The sequence below is a fragment of the Balaenoptera ricei genome, chromosome 8, assembly GCF_028023285.1.
Source record: "Balaenoptera ricei isolate mBalRic1 chromosome 8, mBalRic1.hap2, whole genome shotgun sequence".
Classification (NCBI taxonomy): Eukaryota; Metazoa; Chordata; class Mammalia; order Artiodactyla; family Balaenopteridae; genus Balaenoptera; species Balaenoptera ricei.
This window is the reverse complement of record NC_082646.1, coordinates 57,258,104-57,279,122: the sequence shown is the minus strand read 5'-3', so window position 1 is coordinate 57,279,122 and position 21,019 is coordinate 57,258,104. Positions and strand designations below refer to the sequence as shown.

Below are 21,019 nucleotides of genomic sequence, written 5' to 3'. Positions count from 1 at the left end.
AGACCAGGGCTCGAACCCGTGTCTCCTGCACTGGCAGGCAGACTCTCAACCACTGCGCCACCAGGGAAGCCCTAAGCAATCCTATTTAGATCTTATGCAGCAGGGTATCTCCTTGGAATCAAATCTCAGAAGTGTAATTACTGATCAAAGGATATGAACTTTTTTCAGGCTCTTGAGGAGTAACGTTGAATTGATTCATGATGTAAAGTTCAAATAAATATTCAGGATTTTTCCACTTTAAATTGTGAGCCATATTAAATACCAAAAAAAGAAAAAGAAAATATAGAACAAGCTTTGAAAATAAGAAAAAAATATACAAGCAGATGCAGTTACTGAATTAAAACGCTCACTGAAAATAACTATGTTCTGAGCAATTTTATGTTTAAATTTGAAATTCTCTGATTCAGTGTTAATTCCTTAAAGCTTCACAGTTAAACCTGACCTTCAGTCCCAGGGAACCCAGGATGGCTGGTAATCCTACTAGGTGGGGAACGGGGGCCATCTATCCCAGACCTGAACTTGGAGAAGGATGAATGTGTCCTCCTTAGAGTCACTTAATGTCTTTGGTTGAGAAGCAGAACCTGAGAGAGTCTCTTGTTTAAGTCGTTTATTGAGGATGTGTTCTCAGGTGAAGGGGAGGGAGGGAAGCAGGTTAAAGCAGAGAAAGACCACTAAGCAAGAATGTGGTGTTCAGTGAAGACTGACTTCAGCCTGATCCCACGAGGAGCTCTAGAACAGGAACTGCACCTCCGTGAGGTGAGGGATCAGTCTTCTGTACCTCCACACAAGCGAGACAGAAATTCTTTTCTTGATCAGATCTCAAAATTAAAGTGCATCAGAATTACCTGGAGAACTTCTTAAAACAGACTGCTGGGCCAACTCCCTGTTTCTGATTCAGTAGGTCTGAGGTAGGGACTAGAGAATTTGTATTTCTAACAAGTTCCCAGGTATTGGGGATGCTGCCGGTCTAGGGACCACACTTTGAGAACTACTGCTCTAGATAAGAGGACACCTGTGAGGCTTTAGCAGCCAATACCCACAGCATCCAGGAAAGGAGAGCTGAGCGCCATCTACTCCAGGTATACTAACTTGGCATCTTCCTCATGAAGGCACACACCAGGGCCAGAAGATTGGACCACAAGCTGAGGCTGGGTAGATTACATTTTTATGTCTGTCTAGATTCATGACATCCTATTATTTTCCTGTTGTCATCCCACATCTCCAGCCAAAGCATTGTTGACACATTCCGATTCACCTCTGCCTTGCTATTGGACTTCAAGGGAAGGGTCTGGCAGGTACACGAGGCTTTAAAGAGGAAACAGCTGCACCTCTCTAGGCAAGTACAGTGGAGTCAGTTGCAATGAGTGGAAAGTCCTCAAAGGGGAAACACATATTTGGGGCAAGACTCAAGTAGACCACCTTGGAAGTTTTTGATGTCTGTTTGTTTTTAAAATTAAAGGAAGATGGCTTTGGAAGGCAACCTTTAATTTCTTAAGTCCCACCAGAGCCCATAACAAACAGTCCCCGCCCCTGGGGATCACCACCAGCTGAAGCTGAAGGTATAGAAGTAGTCGGAGACCTTGGCCGGTAACGGACTGTTGTGTGAATAGCGTACCTGGTACCCTTGGGCCTCAATGTCCATGTTCATACAGTCCAGGAGGTCCCTGATATCCAGGGCTGCCTTCCAAGGCCCGAATTTGACCACTGACCTCTTGTCCGCCTCCAGGGAGCGCAGGGCGTCCGCGCAGTTTGCGTCATCCTTTTCGTTCTGTACCAGGCACACCAGAACACTAGAGCAGCGCGCCGCCACGGCCTCAGCACGCGCCAGGCGCACCATAAGCTCCAGGTTCTCACTGTAGCCTGGCACCTGCAGCAAAAACTGCTTCCGAGCTACCTGCTCACCAAAGATCTGTGGCATGTCCTCCAAGAGTTTGATTAAAGGCTTGATTTCGTAGAACTGAGCCTCACGGTACACCTCGGGGATGTGCTGTGTGGGCAGCTGCCCACTGCGCAGATATTCCAGGATGGGTCCAAAATAGGTGCCACAGCGATCAATGAAGAAGCGTCCCTCCGCGTCCAGGCAGGCCTTGGCGGAGCTGGAGAACATCTCTGCCAGCTTTGAGCCTGGGAGTTTTCTCAGGGTGCCCAAGGTGGTGGTATAGAACTCACCCCCAACGTTCAGCTCCACTACAGGAGATTCCTGGGGGCACAAGAGGCAGAGTGAACCCACAGCGCCATCTCCAGGGAGCTCATCATCCAAAGAACAATACCCTACAGAATTTAGGGGAGCCATAATGATTGGCTTCAGCTTATTGGAATGTCCATCTTACTGAAGGGGGTTATATTTATGCTGTATAGCTACAGAGAGTAGGCATTTTAAGGAAGAAAAATATTTTAGTTTGATATAAGAATACCCATTCAAGCATTTGAATTTTCTCATTTAGGTCACAGAATATTAGTGGAAGCAAGTCACAGCGACAATACCTCTAAAGTGTGTGGCCTGTGGCAAGGTTTTTTCCCTCCCTAGGCCTCAGTTTCCTTGTTTATAAAGTGAGGATATGGGGACTTCCCTGGCGGTCCAGTGGTTAGGACTCTGCGCTTCCACTGCAGGGGACACGGGTTCAATCCCTGGTCGGGGAACTAAGATCCCGCATGCCATGTGGCATGGCCAAAAAAATAAATAAATAAAATAAAATGAGGATATGGAGCTATTGTGAAGTCAAGAGTTCCTGACAGGGATGCTTAGATATAAGATACAGTAAAAAAAAAAAAAAAAAAAAAAAAGGGGGGGCGGTGTTGTGGGGGGCAAAACATTTTCAACCTTTCAGAAAGGCTAAAGAAATCACACATGTATTCATTCAGGAATCATTTCTTTGGTACTTACTGTGTGTCCACATCCGTGCTGGGAGTGGGGATAAAAATTCTTATTTCATATAGAGCAGAAGTTCTGATTAGCAGTTGGCATGACTTTGATTAACAAATGTAATTTGTTTGATGGGTATTTTTTCAAAATATGGGCCCATGGGATTAAATAACAGGAATATACTTGGTGGTGACAAGGTTGGTAACACCAAATACAACAGGCATAAAACTGCCTCATAAATGGTAAAGTATGGTGCAAATGTAAGTTAGATTTAGCTGTTCATCAGAATTTTTAGAGGCCTCTTCTCTAGATCAGACCTTGGGCTGAGCACTAAGGATGTGGGTGAGACCCATGTGATATCTGCCTGGAGATGCCCACAGGCGAGTGCAGAGAGGGACCTGGAAAGAGACTGAGAGTCGGGCTGCATCTGAGGAATGCTGCCACACAGACCTAACAAAAATACCAGAATACTCTATAGCGGTTATTACACATGAGGTAATACACCAGTTGTTATCCTTACAAACCCAGCTTCCTGAACAACTTTCATCTTTTAAAATTCACTCACTCATTCAATAAAACATGTATGTGCCTATTTTGTGCCAGGTAGCTGGGACACAGTGAGGAACAAGCAGGACACAGAACCTCCCCTCACAGTCTAGTAACTGTGTAAAGTGCTTTACATACACTCTCTAACTCAACCCTCATAGTAATCCTATGATGAATGTATTAAATCCCCATTTTCCAGATGAAGAAACTAAGGCTTAAGGAGGTGAAGTTCAAGTTGCTTAAGACCAACCAGCTATTAAGCGATAATGTCAGGATTTGAACTCAGGTCTGATTTACCACTTAGTCATTACATAAATTAATTTTCAACCTTCAAACACCTCCACTCTTCAATCCCTATTCATCCAACAAAATGTAGGGAGGACCTATTCCACCCAAGCCTCCTCTGAAGCAGATGGACAGGACACGGTCCCTGCCCTTGAGGAGCTCATAGGGGAGAAAGGGAAACAGATGGCTTAAATGTGTAGGTGCTGAGGGGGAAGACTCAAAGGTAGAAGGGATTGGCTCTTTTTGTAGATGTGTGTTGGAGGTTGTCAGGGAAGGTTTCCTAAGGGATGTGATGGCTGCTGCTGTGGAAAAGATCTACAGTATTAGGGGGAAGCCTGGATTTCCAAACTGGAGACTCCACTACAGGTCATTACAGGGCCAGGGATAGGGACAGGACTCAGGAATGTCCTTCAGTCAGATTTAGGTGTGACTTCCTTTTCAACTTGTCTGTGGGCTCTACCTCTAAGATTAAAGTACTGGAATTAAGAGAACTCAAGGCAGCCAAATTGCTGGGGAGAACTGAGTTGCCATGGCAACAGCTCCTACCAAGGGACAGTTCTGCTAGCTGGAATGGAGAAGGGAGAAAAGAGGTTGGAGTCTGACGGCAGCCAAACAATACAGCCCTGAGAAAAATAAGCCCAGAACCTGTGACGCCCTCTTTCTCCCATAAACGTCAAGGCTCCTTGGCAAGGCTGTTTGATTAACCCTAAGGTGGCTCTGTAAAGCAGGCAGTTAAATGTGAATTTGCAGACTTTAACCCCTGAATGGATCGATGATGGACTCTCATCACTCCTGTACCACTGAGAGCTCTTAACGTCCCCACATTACAGGCGAGGAAAGCTCAGAAAGAGGGGTCACACAGCTAGGAGGTGAGGAAGTTGGAGCTGGGATCAAATCCGTATCAGTCTGACTTCAGGACAGTATGGATGACCTACCCCCACCCTCCCAACATCCAGTCGCACTGCTGCTAGTAATTAGCTGTTTCTAGGGCGTCACACTTCCTTCTCTGGGCCTAAGCTTAGTCATCTATCAAATAGTGAGGCAAAATCGATGAAGAGAACTCTAAGACTCTCCAGCTTTGAAAGTTTAATGAATCCAATCACTTCACATGTTGTTTCTGAAGCTCATTTCCAGATGCTACACAAAATAGTCCCCTTCCCTGATATTTGCAGTCCCATTTCTTTATCAGCAAAGACCTGGGCCCTGTTCCCAAGCTTCCTAATTATGTCTCTTTTCCCTCCGTGTTTTCTAAAAACTCCAAATCTCTTTGGAAATCTCAGACCTCCTACCCATCCATAAATACTACTGTGTGTGTTTCTAGCAGATAAAGACTTCTTTTCCATCCCTCTTCTGGACCACCTGCCCTTCCTCATGGCCCCTCCTCCCCACCTGTTCTACCAGTCACCCTGCTGAAGCATTCCTGGGTGAGCAAGCATGACCCAGGCCCTGTGTGCACAGGCTGGGGAAATGTGGTCTTTAGGAGGCTCTGCTGGGTACCAGGCTAGTGCTGGCCACGAGGACACAGGGATGAATCAGGCCCAGCTCTCATCCCACCAAACATTCATACATTTCCTTAGGTCACACTTAGTCTAGTCAGTGGAGGGACACCCCCATTCATATGTCTCCCAAGCCCAAGATCTCTCCCCACACCACAACTTTGACCTTTTCCCACTGTACCCTATCTCAGTCATCTGAGCCAGAAACCTAGACTCTAATCTTGCATTCTGCTCCTGTCCTCAACCTCCCCCCACACAGGTAATCAGTCACCAAGTCCTGGCCATTCTAAATGGCTGGTCAGTTCCATGGCTCCCGGCTCCCTCGAATATCCTCCCCCAATCCAATCTCTATTCTGAAACCAAAGCAGTTTCTCTGAAGCGAAAATCCGATCTAGTCACCACCTGCATTAAACACTTCAGTGATCCCACATTTCTTTACAGGTTAACTCGAGACTCCTTAACAAGGTTTACAAGGTCCTGTGCAACCCTGGCAATCAACTACCAGAGCCAACTACTGCTCCCCAACCCCAACCCATTCAGAGCAGGCTGGGCCCCACTGCCCCCAGGACTTCACTCATTTAACACCCCCAGTCCCTTCAGTCAGCCCACTCATCCTTCAAGTTAATTCCTCCGGGAATTTTCTGGATGGGTTGTCTCCTTGTGATTTCAGAGGGCCATGTACTTCCCTTGTCATGGTAATTCTGTTCCTTCATCTGTATCCCCCACCAGACTGGAGGGAGGACTATCCCAGGTTCATCTTTATGTTACCAGTACCTACTACAGTGCTCAGCACACCAGGGATGCTCCATTAAGTGTCTGCTGAATTGAACTGCACTTACCCTCAGCACTGACTTACAGGGGCACCTGGTATTCTGATAAAGGCCAATCTTGCCCTACTTGGCATCGTGCACGGTGCTGGCTTCCTCCTTTGCCCGGTAATTAATTCAGACATTTATTGGGTACCTTGAGCGGCCCCTGCCTCTGAGCAGGTGACATTGTCAATAGCCAGGAACAATGAGGTTATCATCATCCTATAGAAAAGAGCCACAGTCGCCCCACTGCTGGATCTGCTTTCCCTTCCTACAAGTCTTCAGGATGGCACGTAGCCGGGGAGAGGTTAAATGTTCTGATTCTTGAGTGCTCTGGGCTTTTTCTTGATCCTCCCCCCCACCCCACCCCCGGTCCCCCCACCCCCCCCCCGGTCCCCCCACCCAAGCCCTGGGAGGGAACGGGCAAGCAGGAGGACTCAGGACCCAGCCAGAGGTCAGGGACAGGCTAGAGAGGGTGGGTGTCCGGGGTGGGTGAGGGAATGAATGATACTCTGGCCAGCCCTCAGTTGGGTCTACTCCCACCTGCAGGAGGGGAGGGGCAGGGGAAGAGGAGGGGCAGAGGAAGAGCAGTAGACTGGGGCAAGCCAGGGGACTGAGAGACGAGACGCAAAGAGAAGAAGGAGGAGACAAAGGCAGCCAAGCAGGAAAGAGGGCATAGAGGAGAGGCTGGACTGAGCCGGAACCGGAACCGGAACCGAGGCTGTGGCGCGGAAGGAGAGATCAAAGCGGCAGGAACTGACCAGGTGAAAAGAGAGCGCCTAGCCGCAGGCCGAGACGGGCGCGCCGGAAGCAGGGGAATTCAGACCCGCGGGGAGGAAAGGACGGGGGACCCTGGAAGGAGTGAAAGAAGGGAGAGGCGCGGGGCCGGAGCCGGAGCCGGCCGGGTCTTCTCGCCCGCCCCGGGCTTCGCACTCACCGTCTGCCGGCCCGCGGGGGTCACGGCCCGGCGCAACGGCCGGGAAGCGGGCGCCGAGGTCAGGCTCATCATCCCGGCCCCGCTGGCGCTGCGCAGCCGGGCTGCCGCTCGCCGGTCCCGCACAGCCCGCCACGTGCGCGGTACTTGTGGCTGGCGGAAGTGCTCCTCGCTCCCGCCCCGGGGTGGGGGGAATCCGTACCCAGGGTGTGGTTAGAACCCTGATTGGGCTGGAGTTGGCGGCCTTGCGGTGAAACCTTAGGCTAGTCACTGTCCCTCTGTTGCCTGGTGTTGCGGGACAGCCAAATGGAGGAGGCAGAGGGAACTGACACTGACGACCTTGAGACTGTCTCCACTCACTACAGTCCTAGGGGTAAAGGATGAGCGACACCCACTTTACAGGTGAGAAGGGTGGGCCTCCAGGAGATAGGGCGGCCAGTTATTCACCTCAGATCAGCCGCTGAAAGTACAGAGCATGACCAGTGATGAGAAGAGCTAGGTACCTGTTGTGTGAGTTATTTTGCTTGTTAAAACATGATCCTTATGAAGGGGGGCATTACTCTTCTGTAGTATGGGCCTGCATAATGACCTTCCAGAGAGGACAGTATGGAAAGAGGAGGGGAAGAAGAGTAACCATACAGTGGAGAAAATGACAAACACAACTTCAGCCAGGTGATCAAGATCAACATCAGAAGTCATAAATCATGATGATAGTATGCATCCTTGATATGATGTGATGAAAATGGCACTTTGCCTCTGTGATCTTCCTCCCCAAAACCCATAACCCCAGTCTAATCATGGCAGTTCCTCAAAAAAAAAAAACCACTAAAAGTAGAACTATTATATGATCCAGCAAATCTACTTCTGGTTATATATGCAGAAAATTAAAAGCAGGACCTCCAAGACATATTTGCACACCCGTTTCATAGCAGCATTATTCACAGTAGCCAAGAGGTGGAATATCCATCAATGGATGAATGCATAAACAAAAGTGGGATATATGTACAATGGAATGCTATTCAGCCATAAAGAGGAAGGAAATCCTGTCACATGCTACAGCATGGATGACTCTTGAGGACATTAAGTGAAATAAGCCAGTAACAAAAAGACAAATACTGCATAATTCCACTTATATGAGATACCTAAAGTAGTCAAATTAATAGAAACAGGAAGTTGAATAGTGGTTACCAGGGGCTGGGGGGAGAGGGAAAAGGGGAATTGTTTAATGGGTAGAGAGTTTCAGTTTTACAAGATGAAAAAGTTCTGGAGATCTGTTTCACAGCAATGTAACACTACTAAACTATACCCTTAAAAATGCTTAAGATATAAATTTCATCTTATGTGTTTTTTAACACAACTTTTTAAAAATATGACTTTTGGTCATAAACTAATGGTACAGAAACTTGGAAAAAATAATAACAATAATAACCAGACAATATCTGGTGAAAAAAAAATAGAGCTTTGGAGTGTGACAACTGGGAATGGAACCCTAGACCTGTCATTTACCAGCTGTGTGATCATCCATCACTTCCCCTCTCAAAAGAACCCAAATTTCCTCTTTGTAAAATACATGCAAATACTTACTTTCTGGGTTGTTGTGAGAATTAAATTAAGAGGAAAAAAATCTATCATGTTTCCCAAACTTCCCTGTTGCTAAGACTCTCTCAGAATGCTTGTTGAACATCATTCCAGAGCCCCACCTCCAGAGTACTAAAACCAAGTTACCAAGGAAGGGCCTGGGAACCTGCATATGTAACAAGCATCATGTCATCTTGGAAATTTGGGAAAAACTAGAATGATGCATTTACTGGCCTAGGAAGGATGGGACTCAGTGAATGTCAGTGCCCATTCCCCCTGACTCTATGACACCACCCTTCCAACATCATCCCATCCAGCCGTGGATAACTTTCCAATCTCTTCTTCTTCCTCCCCATGTGGGTTGTCACTCCATTTAATGTTCACCCAAGAGTTACTGATACTGACCTTAGCTAGGGGTTGGGGGCTGCAGACACAGGTGCGCAAGACATGTCTTTGTTCCAAAGATATGAACACAAATAACTTTAATGAAAGAGTAAATGAGCATATGAAAATATGCTGGAAGTCCATGTTACTGGAAATCCTCCTACTAAAAAGCATCTCAAAATATTGAAAATACTGAATATATGTATGTCTATATGTCTGAGCTCTCAAGAAAGTCAAGGAACTGCTCTGAGATGTTTGAACACCAACTCCATGGACTTCCCTGGGATTATCTCCAACCCTGAGTAACCTAGAACTTTTATTTTCAGGGGAGAGAGAGTAGGAGACAAAGTCTGGGCCACTCACAGGGTTGGATGTCAGATCAGAGACTATAAAAGGGTAAATTATTAAAAATCCACCACTCAAATGTGAATGCTGTGGAAACATCTGTCTCATTCCTCTGTTCTGGGTAGAGAAAAGTCTCCCCTGAAAAATTCTGGCAATAGGCTAGAGCTCAAATAGATCCAGGGTCCAAATATTCTTTTTTTTTCAGGATCAACAAGAGCAACAACAACAAGGAACTTAATTTAAAACGGACCTGGATTGGTAACGCCCCAGATGTCTGACAAAGAAAATGAAAACCCTTCCTGGAGGTAAGTGCACAGTCAAACCAAGCCTCAAAGAATTCACACAGCAGTCCAACAAATGCAAGCTCAGAATCAAAAGTCACACACCACAAAAGGACACAAGGTACAGTGAGCAAGAGTCAGTAGATCCACAAGCACCTCAAATACTGAGATTACTGGGTATAGAATATAAAATAAGTGTTTACTGTGCTTAAATAACTATAGAGAAGGGTGTATTTAAAACCTGAGTGAAGGGACTTCCCTGGTGGTCCAGTGGTTAAGACTTCGCCTTCCAATGCAGGGGGTGAGGGTTCGATCCCTGGTTGGGGAGCTAAGATCCCACATGCCTCGTGGCCAAAAAACCAAAACATAAAAAAAGAAGCAATGTTGTAACAAATTCAATAAAGATGTTAAAAATGGTCCACATCAAAAAAAACTTTTTAAAAAAAAAACAACAAAAAACCTGAGTGAAGACCAAGAAGATCTGATCAAAAATGACCAGGCAGGGCTTCCGTGGTGGCTCAGTGGTTAAGAATCTGCCTGCCAATGTAGGGGACACGGGTTTGAGCCCTGGTCCGGGAAGATCCCACATGCCGCGGAGCAGCTAAGCCCATGTGCCACAACTACTGAGCCTGCGCTCTAGAGCCCACGAGCCACAACTACTGAGCCCACGTGCCTAGAGTCCGTGCTGTGCAACAAGGGAAGCCACCACAATGAGAAGCCCGCACACCGCAGTGAAGAGTAGCCCTTGCTCGCCGTAACTAGAGAAAGCCCATGCACAGCAACAAAGACCCAGTGCAGCCAAAAATAAATAAATAAAATAAATAAATTTATATTTAAAAAAATGACCAGGCAGATTTGAAAAAAGCCAAATAGAACTTCTAGAAATGAAAAATAAAATAATTGAAATGAAAAGTTACTGAAACTTACTAGGGGTTGAGAAAATGCAATCAAAGGAGCAATGTTGTACTATTTTTCATCCATCATTTTTGCAAATATTGAGAGGAATAACAATGTGCCAGAGGGGGTAAGGATGTAAGAAAAGAACTCCTCAAACTTCACTGATTGGAATGTGAACTGCTGTGATCTTTTTTGGAAAACAATACGGCCATAGCTACTAAAATTTTTTTAAAAAATACAGATATCATTTGACCCAATATTTCCACTTTTGAGAATCTATCGAATAGAACTAAAAGCACTTCTCTGAAAGGATATATGAACAAATATGTGTATTACTGTTTTGTTTGTGGTGGCAAAAATTAGAAATATAGAGGTATGGTTGAATAAACCATGGTTTGTCCATGGCATGGAATTGTATGCAGCTATTTAAAAGAGTGAGGTAGATCTACATCTGTTCACTCATCTATGATTTTTTAAGCAATTAAAAATAAATATCAGAGCACTGTATACTATGGAAAATCAGTAAAGACATAAACCTTCTTATATAAATTTATATTTATGTGAGCGTATACTCAGAAAAGTGTAGAATGATACACAGTGGGTGTTACCATTGGTTATTCAGTAGGAACGGGATAGAAATGAAGAGGGGAAATTATTGATTAAGAAATGTTTTTCTTGGGGCTTCCCTGGTGGCGCAGTGGTTGAGAGTCTGCCTGCCAATGCAGGGGACGCGGGCTCGAGCCCTGGTCTGGGAAGATCCCACATGACACGGAGCAGGTGGGCCCGTGAGCCACAGCTGCTGAGCCTGCGCGTCTGGAGCCTGTGCTCCGCGGCAAGAGAGGCCGCGATGGTGAGAGACCCGCGCATCGCGATGAAGAGTGGCCCCCGCTTGCCACAACTAGAGAAGGCCCTTGCACAGAAACGAAGACCCAACACAACTAAAATAAATAAATAAATAAATAAATAATTAAAAAAAAAAAAAAAAAGAAATGTTTTTCTTAATACATGTTTATATTATGTCACTAGTTGCAGTGAACATGAAAAAGTATAAAAGAGCAAAAGAAAGAAAAAGAAAAGGCAATAACATAACACAAGCAGAAGGCATTACAAGAGGAAGTTAGCTTTTCAGTTTGGGGGTCCTGGAAAGGCTTCGTGGAAGCGGTGGCACATAAGCTGGGTCTTGAAGGGGGGAGAGATTTGTTGAGAGAAGCCTGCGGGGGTTTCCTCCCAGCAGAGGGGTCAGCTGTGCCAAGAAAAGGAGGAAAATGAAAGGAAAATGATCATGTGTTGAACACCTGCACTGAACACAGACTCTTGTATCAATTCTTCCAAGCTGTTAGACTTACTGTACAGACGAGGGAACCGAGGCTCAGAGAAGTTCAGTGAATGGCAAAAAGCCACACAGCTGGTAATTGGCAGAACCAAGCTTAAACTGCATGTCTTTCTCACTCCAAAATTGTTTTTCTGTGACTGGAAAGAATTGCTTTGTATCTGGCTGCTATGATCTGAATGTTTGTGTCCCCCCAAAATTCATATTGAAACCTAACCATCAATGTGATGATGTTAGGAGATGGGGCCTTTGGGAGGTGATTAAGTCATGAGGGTGAAGCCCTGAAGAATGGGATTAGTGCTCTTATAAAAAATGAGACCCCCAGAGAGCTCTCTAGCCCCTTCCTTCCACCGTATGAGGACATAGCAAGAAGATGGCCATCTATGAACCAGAAAGCAGGTTTCATCAGACACCGAATCTACCAGCACCATGATCTTGCACTTCCTAACCTCCAGAACGGTGAGAAATATATGTTTGTTGTTTATAAACCACCCGATTTACAGTATTTTTGTTACAGCAGCCTGAGTAGATTAAGACACTGGGCAAAGTGTGTACCTTGAACATTATGACTTGCAGATGGGATTGAGCCATGGGGAGGCAGCTGTGATCTCCTCAAAGCAGGCGTCCCTGCCCGCTGCATCTGGGTTAGGGAGCCTCCCGTGGGCCGGCTCCACACGGCACGGGTTCCCCCTTGCATTGTCTGGCTCCTCCCAGAGGGTTGATCAGCTGCATGGGCCAGGATGATTCCATGGGGAGGCTGAGTTCTGAAGGGTCATCACCCCAGAAAGGAGGGCTGGACAGCTGGAGGGACACTGGGCACTTCTGACAGCACCGAGAACCGTGGGCTCCATTTCCTGTTTCTCCCCCAGCCGCAGCTGCCCTGAAACAACCTGCACTCCTATGCTTTCTTGCTTTTGTTTATGCTGTTCCTTGTGCTCAAAATGCCTTTCCCCACCAGCTCCTTCTCTCTGGAAAATTCCTACACAGCTTTCAAGACCCAGGTCAAATGGCCCTCTTCTTCCTTTTATATCCATTAGCACATTTGACCCTCACCATTCAAAATAGGAATTAGCACCTCCATTTTGTGTATGAGGACCCCAAGGGTCCCAGAGATGAAGTGCCTCTTTCAGAGTCCTTCAGCACCGGGAGACAAGAGACCGACTGGGGTTCCAATTTTGGCTCTACCATTCGTGTGTAACTTTGGCCAAGTCCGTGTCCCTCTCTGGGCCTCAGTTCTTCACCTGTAACGTGGTGGGGGTTGGGATATTGTTTGAGATGGTCTCTGGGAAACTGTCTGGCTTGATGCTATGGCAACAAAAGAATTCAAACAGTCCCTTGGTGTTGCCTAAAACTGGATCTTGTTTCCCTTTGGCCTGAATCCAAGAGCAAGCACTGCTTCCCTCTGCCCTCCTCCCACGCACCCTACTCTTTGTTCTTCTTCCTGAGACAAAGCTGCCAGCCCCTCTCCTCTCCAGGCTGCTGGGCTTTGGGCCAGCCAGCCAAGTGGCAGCTGGGACTCAGATGAAAGGGCCCTCAGAGGGCTGCCTGTGGCGGAGTGCCCAGCCCAGCCCAGCCCAGCCCAGGCCTGGCAGCCCTGGGCCCAGCTGTCGCTTGAAGCATCCTGCTACCACTCCCACACAAGGCTCCCTTTGTGAGTTCCACAGTGGGGGAGACCCCTGCCAGCCCACAAGGACCCTCTTCCCTTCCCTCTGCTCCATGCCTGTTTGAGAAATATCCAGGTCTTTATAGAATGGTCCAGGACCGAACCAGATTGGTCTGACTTTGGGCCAGGTGCTTTGGAGAGTTTTGTTCCATTTCACCTTCAGAACAAATAGCAGGTAGTGCTATTCCCCTTTAGAGATGGGGGACATAGATATCTGAGGGCCTACTATGTGTCAATCGTGGCATCAGGTACCGGGATTTGGACAAGAGCATGTGTTTCTCCCTCCCTCCCTCCCTCTCTTTCTTCCTTCCTTTCTTTCTTTCCTTATTCCTTCCTGTCTTTCTTTTCCAAACACTCTCTAGGGGTGTTTCTTATTTCTTTTTTAAAAAAGAAGTCACGGGACTTCCCTGGTGGCGCAGTGGATAAGTCTCCGCACTCCTGATGCAGGGGGCCTGGGTTTGATCCCTGGTCAGGGAACTAGATCCCACATGCATGCCGCAACTAAGAGTTTGCATGCCACAACTAAGGAGCCCTTGAGCCGCAACTAAGGAGCCCGCCTGCTGCAACTAAGGCCCGGCACAACCAAATAAAAATAAATAAATAAATATAAAACTAAAACTTAAAAAAAATAAAAAAGAAGTCATGGGACTTCCCTGGCAGTCCAGTGGTTAGGACTCTGTGTTTCCACTGAATGGGGCATGGGTTTGATCCCTGGTCAGGGAACTAAGATACCACAAGCCATGCGGCATGGCCAAAAAAATAAAATAAAATAAAAAATAAATTTAAAAAAATTAAAAAGAAGTCAGGTATGCAGGACAGATTGTGTGGCCTGGGTTTAAGTCCTGGCCTTGACATTAACTGCATGCTCTTGTGTAAAACCTTTTGCTACCTGTCAAGTGGGGTCACTAGGCTAGGTAATCTTCAGGTCCCTTTAGTGAGAGGTGGGAATGGGTGGCCCAGAGACATCTACATTTCCCCAACAGGCCACACTCAGAGGAGACTGCTTACCGTGGCCCCAGTAGCAATCCCTGTCACCCGAGTTTATGAGCACCCTGACATAAACTGTAGTGGGCATGTGTAGTGTTTCCACCCAGCTTCTGTTCTCCTTCCTTCTTTATACAGAACTACAGTTTTCCTCTGGGGACCACCCCTCCTTTACTCTCTACTGCCACTCTCATCTTGCCACTACATACAGCTTGAGAATGAAGCTGACATATGAAGGCAAATAGAATTGAGAGACGAGATACCTGTTCCTGGCCATCATTTGAGCACTGATCAAGCTATGGCGAAGGCCCTACCCCTGGAGTTTCTAGTTAGGTGACCTGACGTTATTCCCTTTTGATGTAAGTCATTTTACTTTGGATATATCTGTCACTTACATTCTAAAGGGGCCCGACGGTCACGGGTTCTGTACTGTGTCTCTGCCAGTTGTCCCTCCAGATCCTCTCCACTCTTCCCCCCACCGGCTCTCCACCCTGGGAGGCTGATCCTAATGGGCTATAGGCACAGGCTCCCATGCCCTCCAGCCTCTGTCTGAATTTGGCCAACGCAAGGCCTAGCAGGAGATCAGAGGGAAAGGGGAGGCTGAGATCAGACTCATTACTCCCTGGCCGTCTCCCTGCCCAGTCCCTGTAAGTCAGCTGCATCCCTCAGGCACCCGCTCCACACAGCTATTCTCTGTGGTTCTGGTAACCACTGTCTTCCTCACCCTTTTAAGTCCCCACAGTTAGCTGCCCTGAAGGACTGCACTATTTCTTGCTGCTCTCCCCAATCCCTGCCATATCTCTGTAGAGTCTTTTCATGAACCTCTCCTCGAACCCCCAGCTTGAGGAGGCACCTGTGTCCTGCCTCTGTGTGTTCTTGATGGTGTATGTACTGCGCATGCACGTGTGTGTGTGTTTGAATGTGTGCATGCGTCATCTCTGTGCCAGTCTCTCGACAATTAATCAAGAGCTTGTAGAGGAAGGGAACTGATTTTTACTGAGAGACTCCAGGCAGGACACTTGATATACATAGTTGGGTTTCATCGTCACAATTCTATAAAATAAGTGTTTTTAGCCACATTTTATAGAAGATAAAACTGAGGCCTTAACTGGTAAAGGAACTCACCTAAAGTCCCACAGCTGAGTAAGTAGTGGACCCAAGATTTGAAACCCATCCACATCTGGCTCCTAAACCTGTGCCTTTTTGCCACTCTCGGTCCTGCTTTCCAAAATGCCTGGTTCATTCTCATCCTTTAGGTCTCAGCTTATGGGTGTCACCTCTCCCAAGAGGCCTTCCCTGACCACTCAACTGGAAGGAAGTCACCACTGATATTCTTTTTCATAATACATTGTGCTTCTCCTTCACGATGTGTATTTGTTTGTTTATTTAATGTCTGTCCCACTGCTTGGATTCTAAGCTCCATGAGGGCAGCCAGTCTCCATACTTGTTTTGTTCACCACTCTTCCTAGTGCCTAGCACAGCTGCCTGCTCTATACCAGGCCCCAGATAAATATTTGTTAAATGAAAAAAGGGCTAAGAAAAGGAGCAAGCATTTATTAAGGGCCTGCCCAATGTCAGGCATTTTATGTGTTTTTTTCTCGTTTCTTCTTCACAACTATCTTATGAGGCACAGGTTGTTGTCCCATTTTGCTGACCGAAGTTAGAGAGGGAATGTGACTTTTCCAAAGTCACACAGCCTAGAGCCGGGGTTCAAACGTAGGTCTCCCTGATGTCACAGCTGTGCTTGTCCCCCATGCCCCTCTGCCCTTGGCACAGGAGCTCACAGTGGGGCAAGGAGGAGGAGGCGCTGATCAGTGGAACTCACATGAATCATTATTGGACAAACAAACGGCAAAGAGCAAATAGTGGCTGCTGCAGCCACTCCCCTGGGACCAACCATTCCTAGACCCTCCCAGCCCAGCCCGGAAGCAATCGTCTTTCCTGTTTGCCCTCAGGCTCTCAGCCCAGTCCTACCTGGTCTGTGATCTTCTCCAAACACCCTGTTGCTTGCCTTTCTTTGCAGGGCTGCCCATGGCTCACCAAGTTCCCAAGGGACAACCCTGAACTTCCGGGTGTGTGTTGTGTCCCGGAGCCCTGCCTGCAGGCCAGTTCACTTGTCAGTCAGGTGGCACCTGGGAGGATCTTTTCCTTCCTTCCTCCTTTGCTCTCAGACCCTGTCCACTTTCCTCTCTAAAACCATTGCTACCCAAATGGGGGGCTTCTGAGACCCTGAGTAATGTTTTTTGTCTCGGCCTGGGTAATGGTTACACAGGTGTGTTTACATCTTGTGACAATTACTTGGGTGCATTCCTCTGTACTTAAGTTATACTTCAATTAAAAGTTTTTTTAAAAAAATCATTGCCACCCACTCTTGCCCCTGGCTCCCCCTACCAGACCAGCTGTGAAATAGGGATCATCTTTCCAGCTGTTCTCCCTGAATACTCCCCAACACATACCCAGAGATCCTTTTCTTTTTTTTCTTTCTTTTTTTTTTTTAATTTATTTTTTATTTTTGGCTGCATCGGGTCTTCGTTGCTGCACGCGGGCTTTCTCTAGTTGCCGTGAGCGGGGGCTACTCTTCATTGCGGCGCGCGGGCTTCTCATTGCAGTGGCTTCTCTTGTTGCAGAGCATGGGCTCTGGGCACACGGACTTCAGTAGTTGTGGCACATGGCCTCAGTAGTTGTGGCTTGCGGGCTCTAGAGCACAGGCTCGGTAGTTGTGGTGCACGGGCTTAGTTGCTCTGCAGCATGTGGCATCTCCCCGGACCAGGGCTCGAACCTGTGTCCCCTGCATTGGCAGGCGGATTCTTAACCACTGCACCACCAGGGAAGTCCCACCCAGAGACCCTTTTCATCTAAGGGTTTCTGACTGAATCCTGCCCAGCGAAGATAGTATAGGTCAACATAGCTGACATGGGCAGTGCCCCAAGTCTTGGGACCTCCAGAGTCCTTGGGTTCCTGCTCCTGGTGGGCAGCTCCTCCCTCTCTGAGCCATCACTTGGAGCCCCAAAGGCCTCTCTCTGGCCTAGCCTGAGTGAGAGCTTGGATGCCGTCCCAACTCCTCCCCAGACCCTCTTTTTCAGGTCATGCTGGCAGCTGTTGGCTTGCAGGGCCAGTTTTCAGGTGCCCAGGCACCACGTGGGGCTGGTTACTGTTTACCCCTTGTCACTGAGAAGAGCATGTCCCATGGCCTGTACTCAGGACCTCTGCCAGCTCATCCTCGGACTCCTGGAGAGGAATTAACTGCATCCCATCCACCTCCTCGTTCACTGGCTGCCCAGCCCCAGTGTGCAGACCCCAGTTGATGACCCCAGATGGACACCTTCTCACACAGCCCCAAGACACCCTAACCCAAGGAAGGGAGGGGCCCTGCCCACCAAGTGGGTGGTGGTAGCAGAACTTCCTGCAGCTGAACACAGTGAAAGTGTCAGACCAGGCTTCTGGTGGCCAGTAGCAGAGGCCAAGGCCAGCTCTTTAAACCAAAAGGAAATTTCCACGATTACCAGTGTTCCTAGGGGATGGGCACCAGGAGCTCAGGGGGCCCAGTGGCAGGAGCCTGACTGTGATTACACTGCAGAACTGAGTGGCTTCTGCTGCTGCGGTCACAGGCAGGCCCCTAGCTATACCAGGGGCAGGTAGAAGAAGAAGCCAATCATTTGGGCTTCTGCAGTGGGAGCAGGGACTAGGAGTTACCTACCCCGGCAAGACTTGAATGGGAATTTCCCCTAAAGGGAGAGCATGGGGCTAGTGGGGAAGGGGTAGAGTCTAGACATCACATCGCCAAAAACAAAACGACTATCTCTTAGCACAGGGTTGAACTGAACTTGGAGAAGACTTTGAGTTGGGCAGAGGCAATGCCACCCCCATTACACACATATCCACTAACAACATTTGAATCATACCTTTTCTTTTTTTTTTGGCCACACCCCACAGCATGTGGAACTTCCCCGACCAGGGATCAAACCTGCGTCCCCTGCAGTGGAGTCTTAACCACTGGACCACCAGGGAAATCCAAATCGTACCATTTTAAAGATTAATTTGAACATGTATGTATTTATTTTTTCATCCAGTATTGTGAGGATTTCTCCCATTTTTTTAAGGGCTTTTCTATACACCATTTGTAACGGCTACATCACAGTGTGTTGTAAGAATGTATCATAAATCTATTAAGCCAGTGGTCCCCAACCTTTTTGGCACCAGGGACCGGTTTCGTGGAAGACAGTTTTTCCACGGACATGGGTTGGGGGTTGTGGTTCAGGCGGTAATGCGAGCGATGGGGAGCAATGGGGAGTGATGGGGAGCGATGGGGAGCGATGGGGAGTGACAGATAAGCTTCGCCTGCTCACCCCGCTGCTCACCTCCTGCTGTGCAGTCCGGTTCCTAACAGGCCACAGACTGGTATCAGTCTGCGGCCTGGGGGTTGGGGACCCCTGTATTAAGCCACACTTCACTTCTGCCTTCTTTCTTTCTTTTTTCTCCTTTACTGTAACTAGCACTGCAAGGAGCGTCCTTCATAGCTGAGACACTGAGCAAGGAGTACGCACCTTTTCCGAGGATCTGTTCCCTGTTGCCAAATGACTAGGAAGGCTGTGCCCGCCACCCAGGCACACAGGGTATGGCTGCTCCTTAGTGTGTTTTTGCCCCCGCTCAGAGTCTGACCCCCACCCACCAGCCCCCAGGGGGCTGCCGAGGCCGCAGGCGAGGCTGAAACCATGAGCTGGCTTATAGGCAGGGCCTGAGAACCAAGGCAGGCCACCTCCGCCATCGGAGTCTTCCTGAGATCTGATGAGCATCTTTTTCTGGGGTGATCCAAAATACCAGCTAAGGAACTCACCCCACGTCCTGCTCCATGTTGTCTTTTCTTTCTCCCGTCTTCTCTTCCTTCTTGCTTCCCCCTCCCTTTTCTCTCTCTCTTTCCTTTCTGTGTCTTCCCTCTAACTCTGGTCTTTTTGCTTTCCCTTCCTCTCTACTCTTTTTCCTTCACCTTTTAATTCCCCCCTGCCCCGGAATTCAGCCTTGTTTCTGTCTGTTTTCTCTTCTCCTCTCCTCTCTGTCCTCCACCCACCACTCCTGTTGTGTGAGTCATAATTTCCCCAGAGAGATAAGGCAGCCTTTTCCTTCATGGGCCTTGATTTAAATGAGGGGTGAGTTTGCCTCCCACAAAAGGCAAAGCTAACAGATCACAAAATTGGGAGCTGCATGGTACACCAGGGTGACTCAGGGCTTCCAGGTTGGGAGACACACAATCCATCAAGGTTTCCTTAGAGGCTTTGTCACCCCAGGGGCCAGCACACTGTGCCCAATGACTCATCAGGGCAGCCTCGGTGTATTGGCAGCAGGCTGTGCGTAGGGACATCAGTTTATGATGTTGTTCCAGAGAGGAAACCTGCTCTCTGAGGGCGGATGCTGGGGACCCAGGAACACAGCAGATCCAGGCCCCATGGCCGTGTTTCTCATTGTGTGTTCTCCCATCACAATGATCAGGTAGGATTTTATAAAAATTCAGGTTGCTGGGCCCCTGTGCATTCTTATTAAACCAGAATATCTGGGAATGGGGGTCAGAAACCTTCATGCAAAATGTGATGCACAGGCTGATAAGTACCTGTTAGATTTTTGAATGCACACACCCTATGTCTCAGCAACCCCACTCCTCAACTTTCTGCATGAGGATATTTGTTGTAGCATTGTTTGTTATCCAAACTTGGGAACACCCTAAGTGTCTATTAGTAGAGAATGGTTAAATAGATGATAATGTTTCCTACTGTAGAGTAATATTCAGTCATTTTTTAAAAATGGGGCATTTGGGACTTCCCTGGTGCTCCAGTGGTTAAGACTCCACGCTCCCAATGCAGGGGGGCCCAGGTTCAATCCCTCATCAGGGAACTAGATCCCACATGCCACAACTAAAGATCCCACACACCACAACTAAAGATTCTGTATGCTGCAACTAAGACCCATGCAGCCAAATAGATAAATAATTTTTTTTAAAATGGGGAATTCATAGAGACAGAAAGTACATTAGAGGTTACCAGGGGTTATGAGGGGAGGGGCAGGGGAGCATGGAGAGTTATTGCTTAATGGGTACAGAGTTTCTGTTCGGGATGATGAAAAAATTTTGGAAATAGATAGTGGTGATGGTTGCACAATATTGTGAATGTAATTAATGCCACTAAATTGTACACTTAAAAATAGTTAAAATGGCAAATTTTTTGTTTTATATATATAAATAAATAAATAAAATACACACAATTTTTAAAAAATGAATGAGGTAGAATCATATGCAGTAATATGGAAAGATACCCAAGATAGACTGTTAAGTGAAAATGGAAATTGTAGATGAAGATGATAGTAAGAATTATAAAATTGTGTGTGTGTGTGTGTGTGTGTGTGTGTGTGCATTTGTGTGCCAGGAAAAGGCAGTAAAGAATCATATCACCCTCTTAAAAGTGTTTGTCACTGGAAGTGAGATTGGTGGGACACACAGGAGAAGGAAGATTCTTTGTCCTTTCTGTGATATCAAAAATAAGTGCTGGGCACTGGTCAGAATGGCCATCACTAAAAACTCTACAAATAACAAATGCTGGAGAGGATGTGAATAAAAGGGAACCCTCCTGCACTGTTGGT

General features: G+C 47.4%; 2 protein-coding genes across 2 annotated transcripts in view; one reads left to right on the top strand and one right to left on the bottom strand.

Annotated features, from left to right (window-relative positions):
- Window positions 1-1,468: 1,468 nt before the first annotated feature.
- KCTD14 (potassium channel tetramerization domain containing 14) lies at window positions 1,469-7,008 on the bottom strand. Its single transcript, XM_059930721.1, has 2 exons — window positions 6,937-7,008; window positions 1,469-2,200 (listed from the first exon to the last, which is right to left on the bottom strand). Exons 1-2 carry the CDS (start codon window positions 7,006-7,008, stop codon window positions 1,538-1,540), a joined length of 735 nt encoding a protein of 244 aa, XP_059786704.1. The 3' UTR covers window positions 1,469-1,537.
- Window positions 7,004-21,019, top strand: part of THRSP (thyroid hormone responsive) — a 39,496-nt gene continuing 25,480 nt past the window's right edge. Inside the window, exons 1-2 of the mRNA XM_059930722.1 lie at window positions 7,004-7,335; window positions 9,446-9,545. The gene's annotated coding sequence lies outside the window, so the exon portion shown is untranslated. The remainder of the gene's footprint in view (window positions 7,336-9,445; window positions 9,546-21,019) is intronic.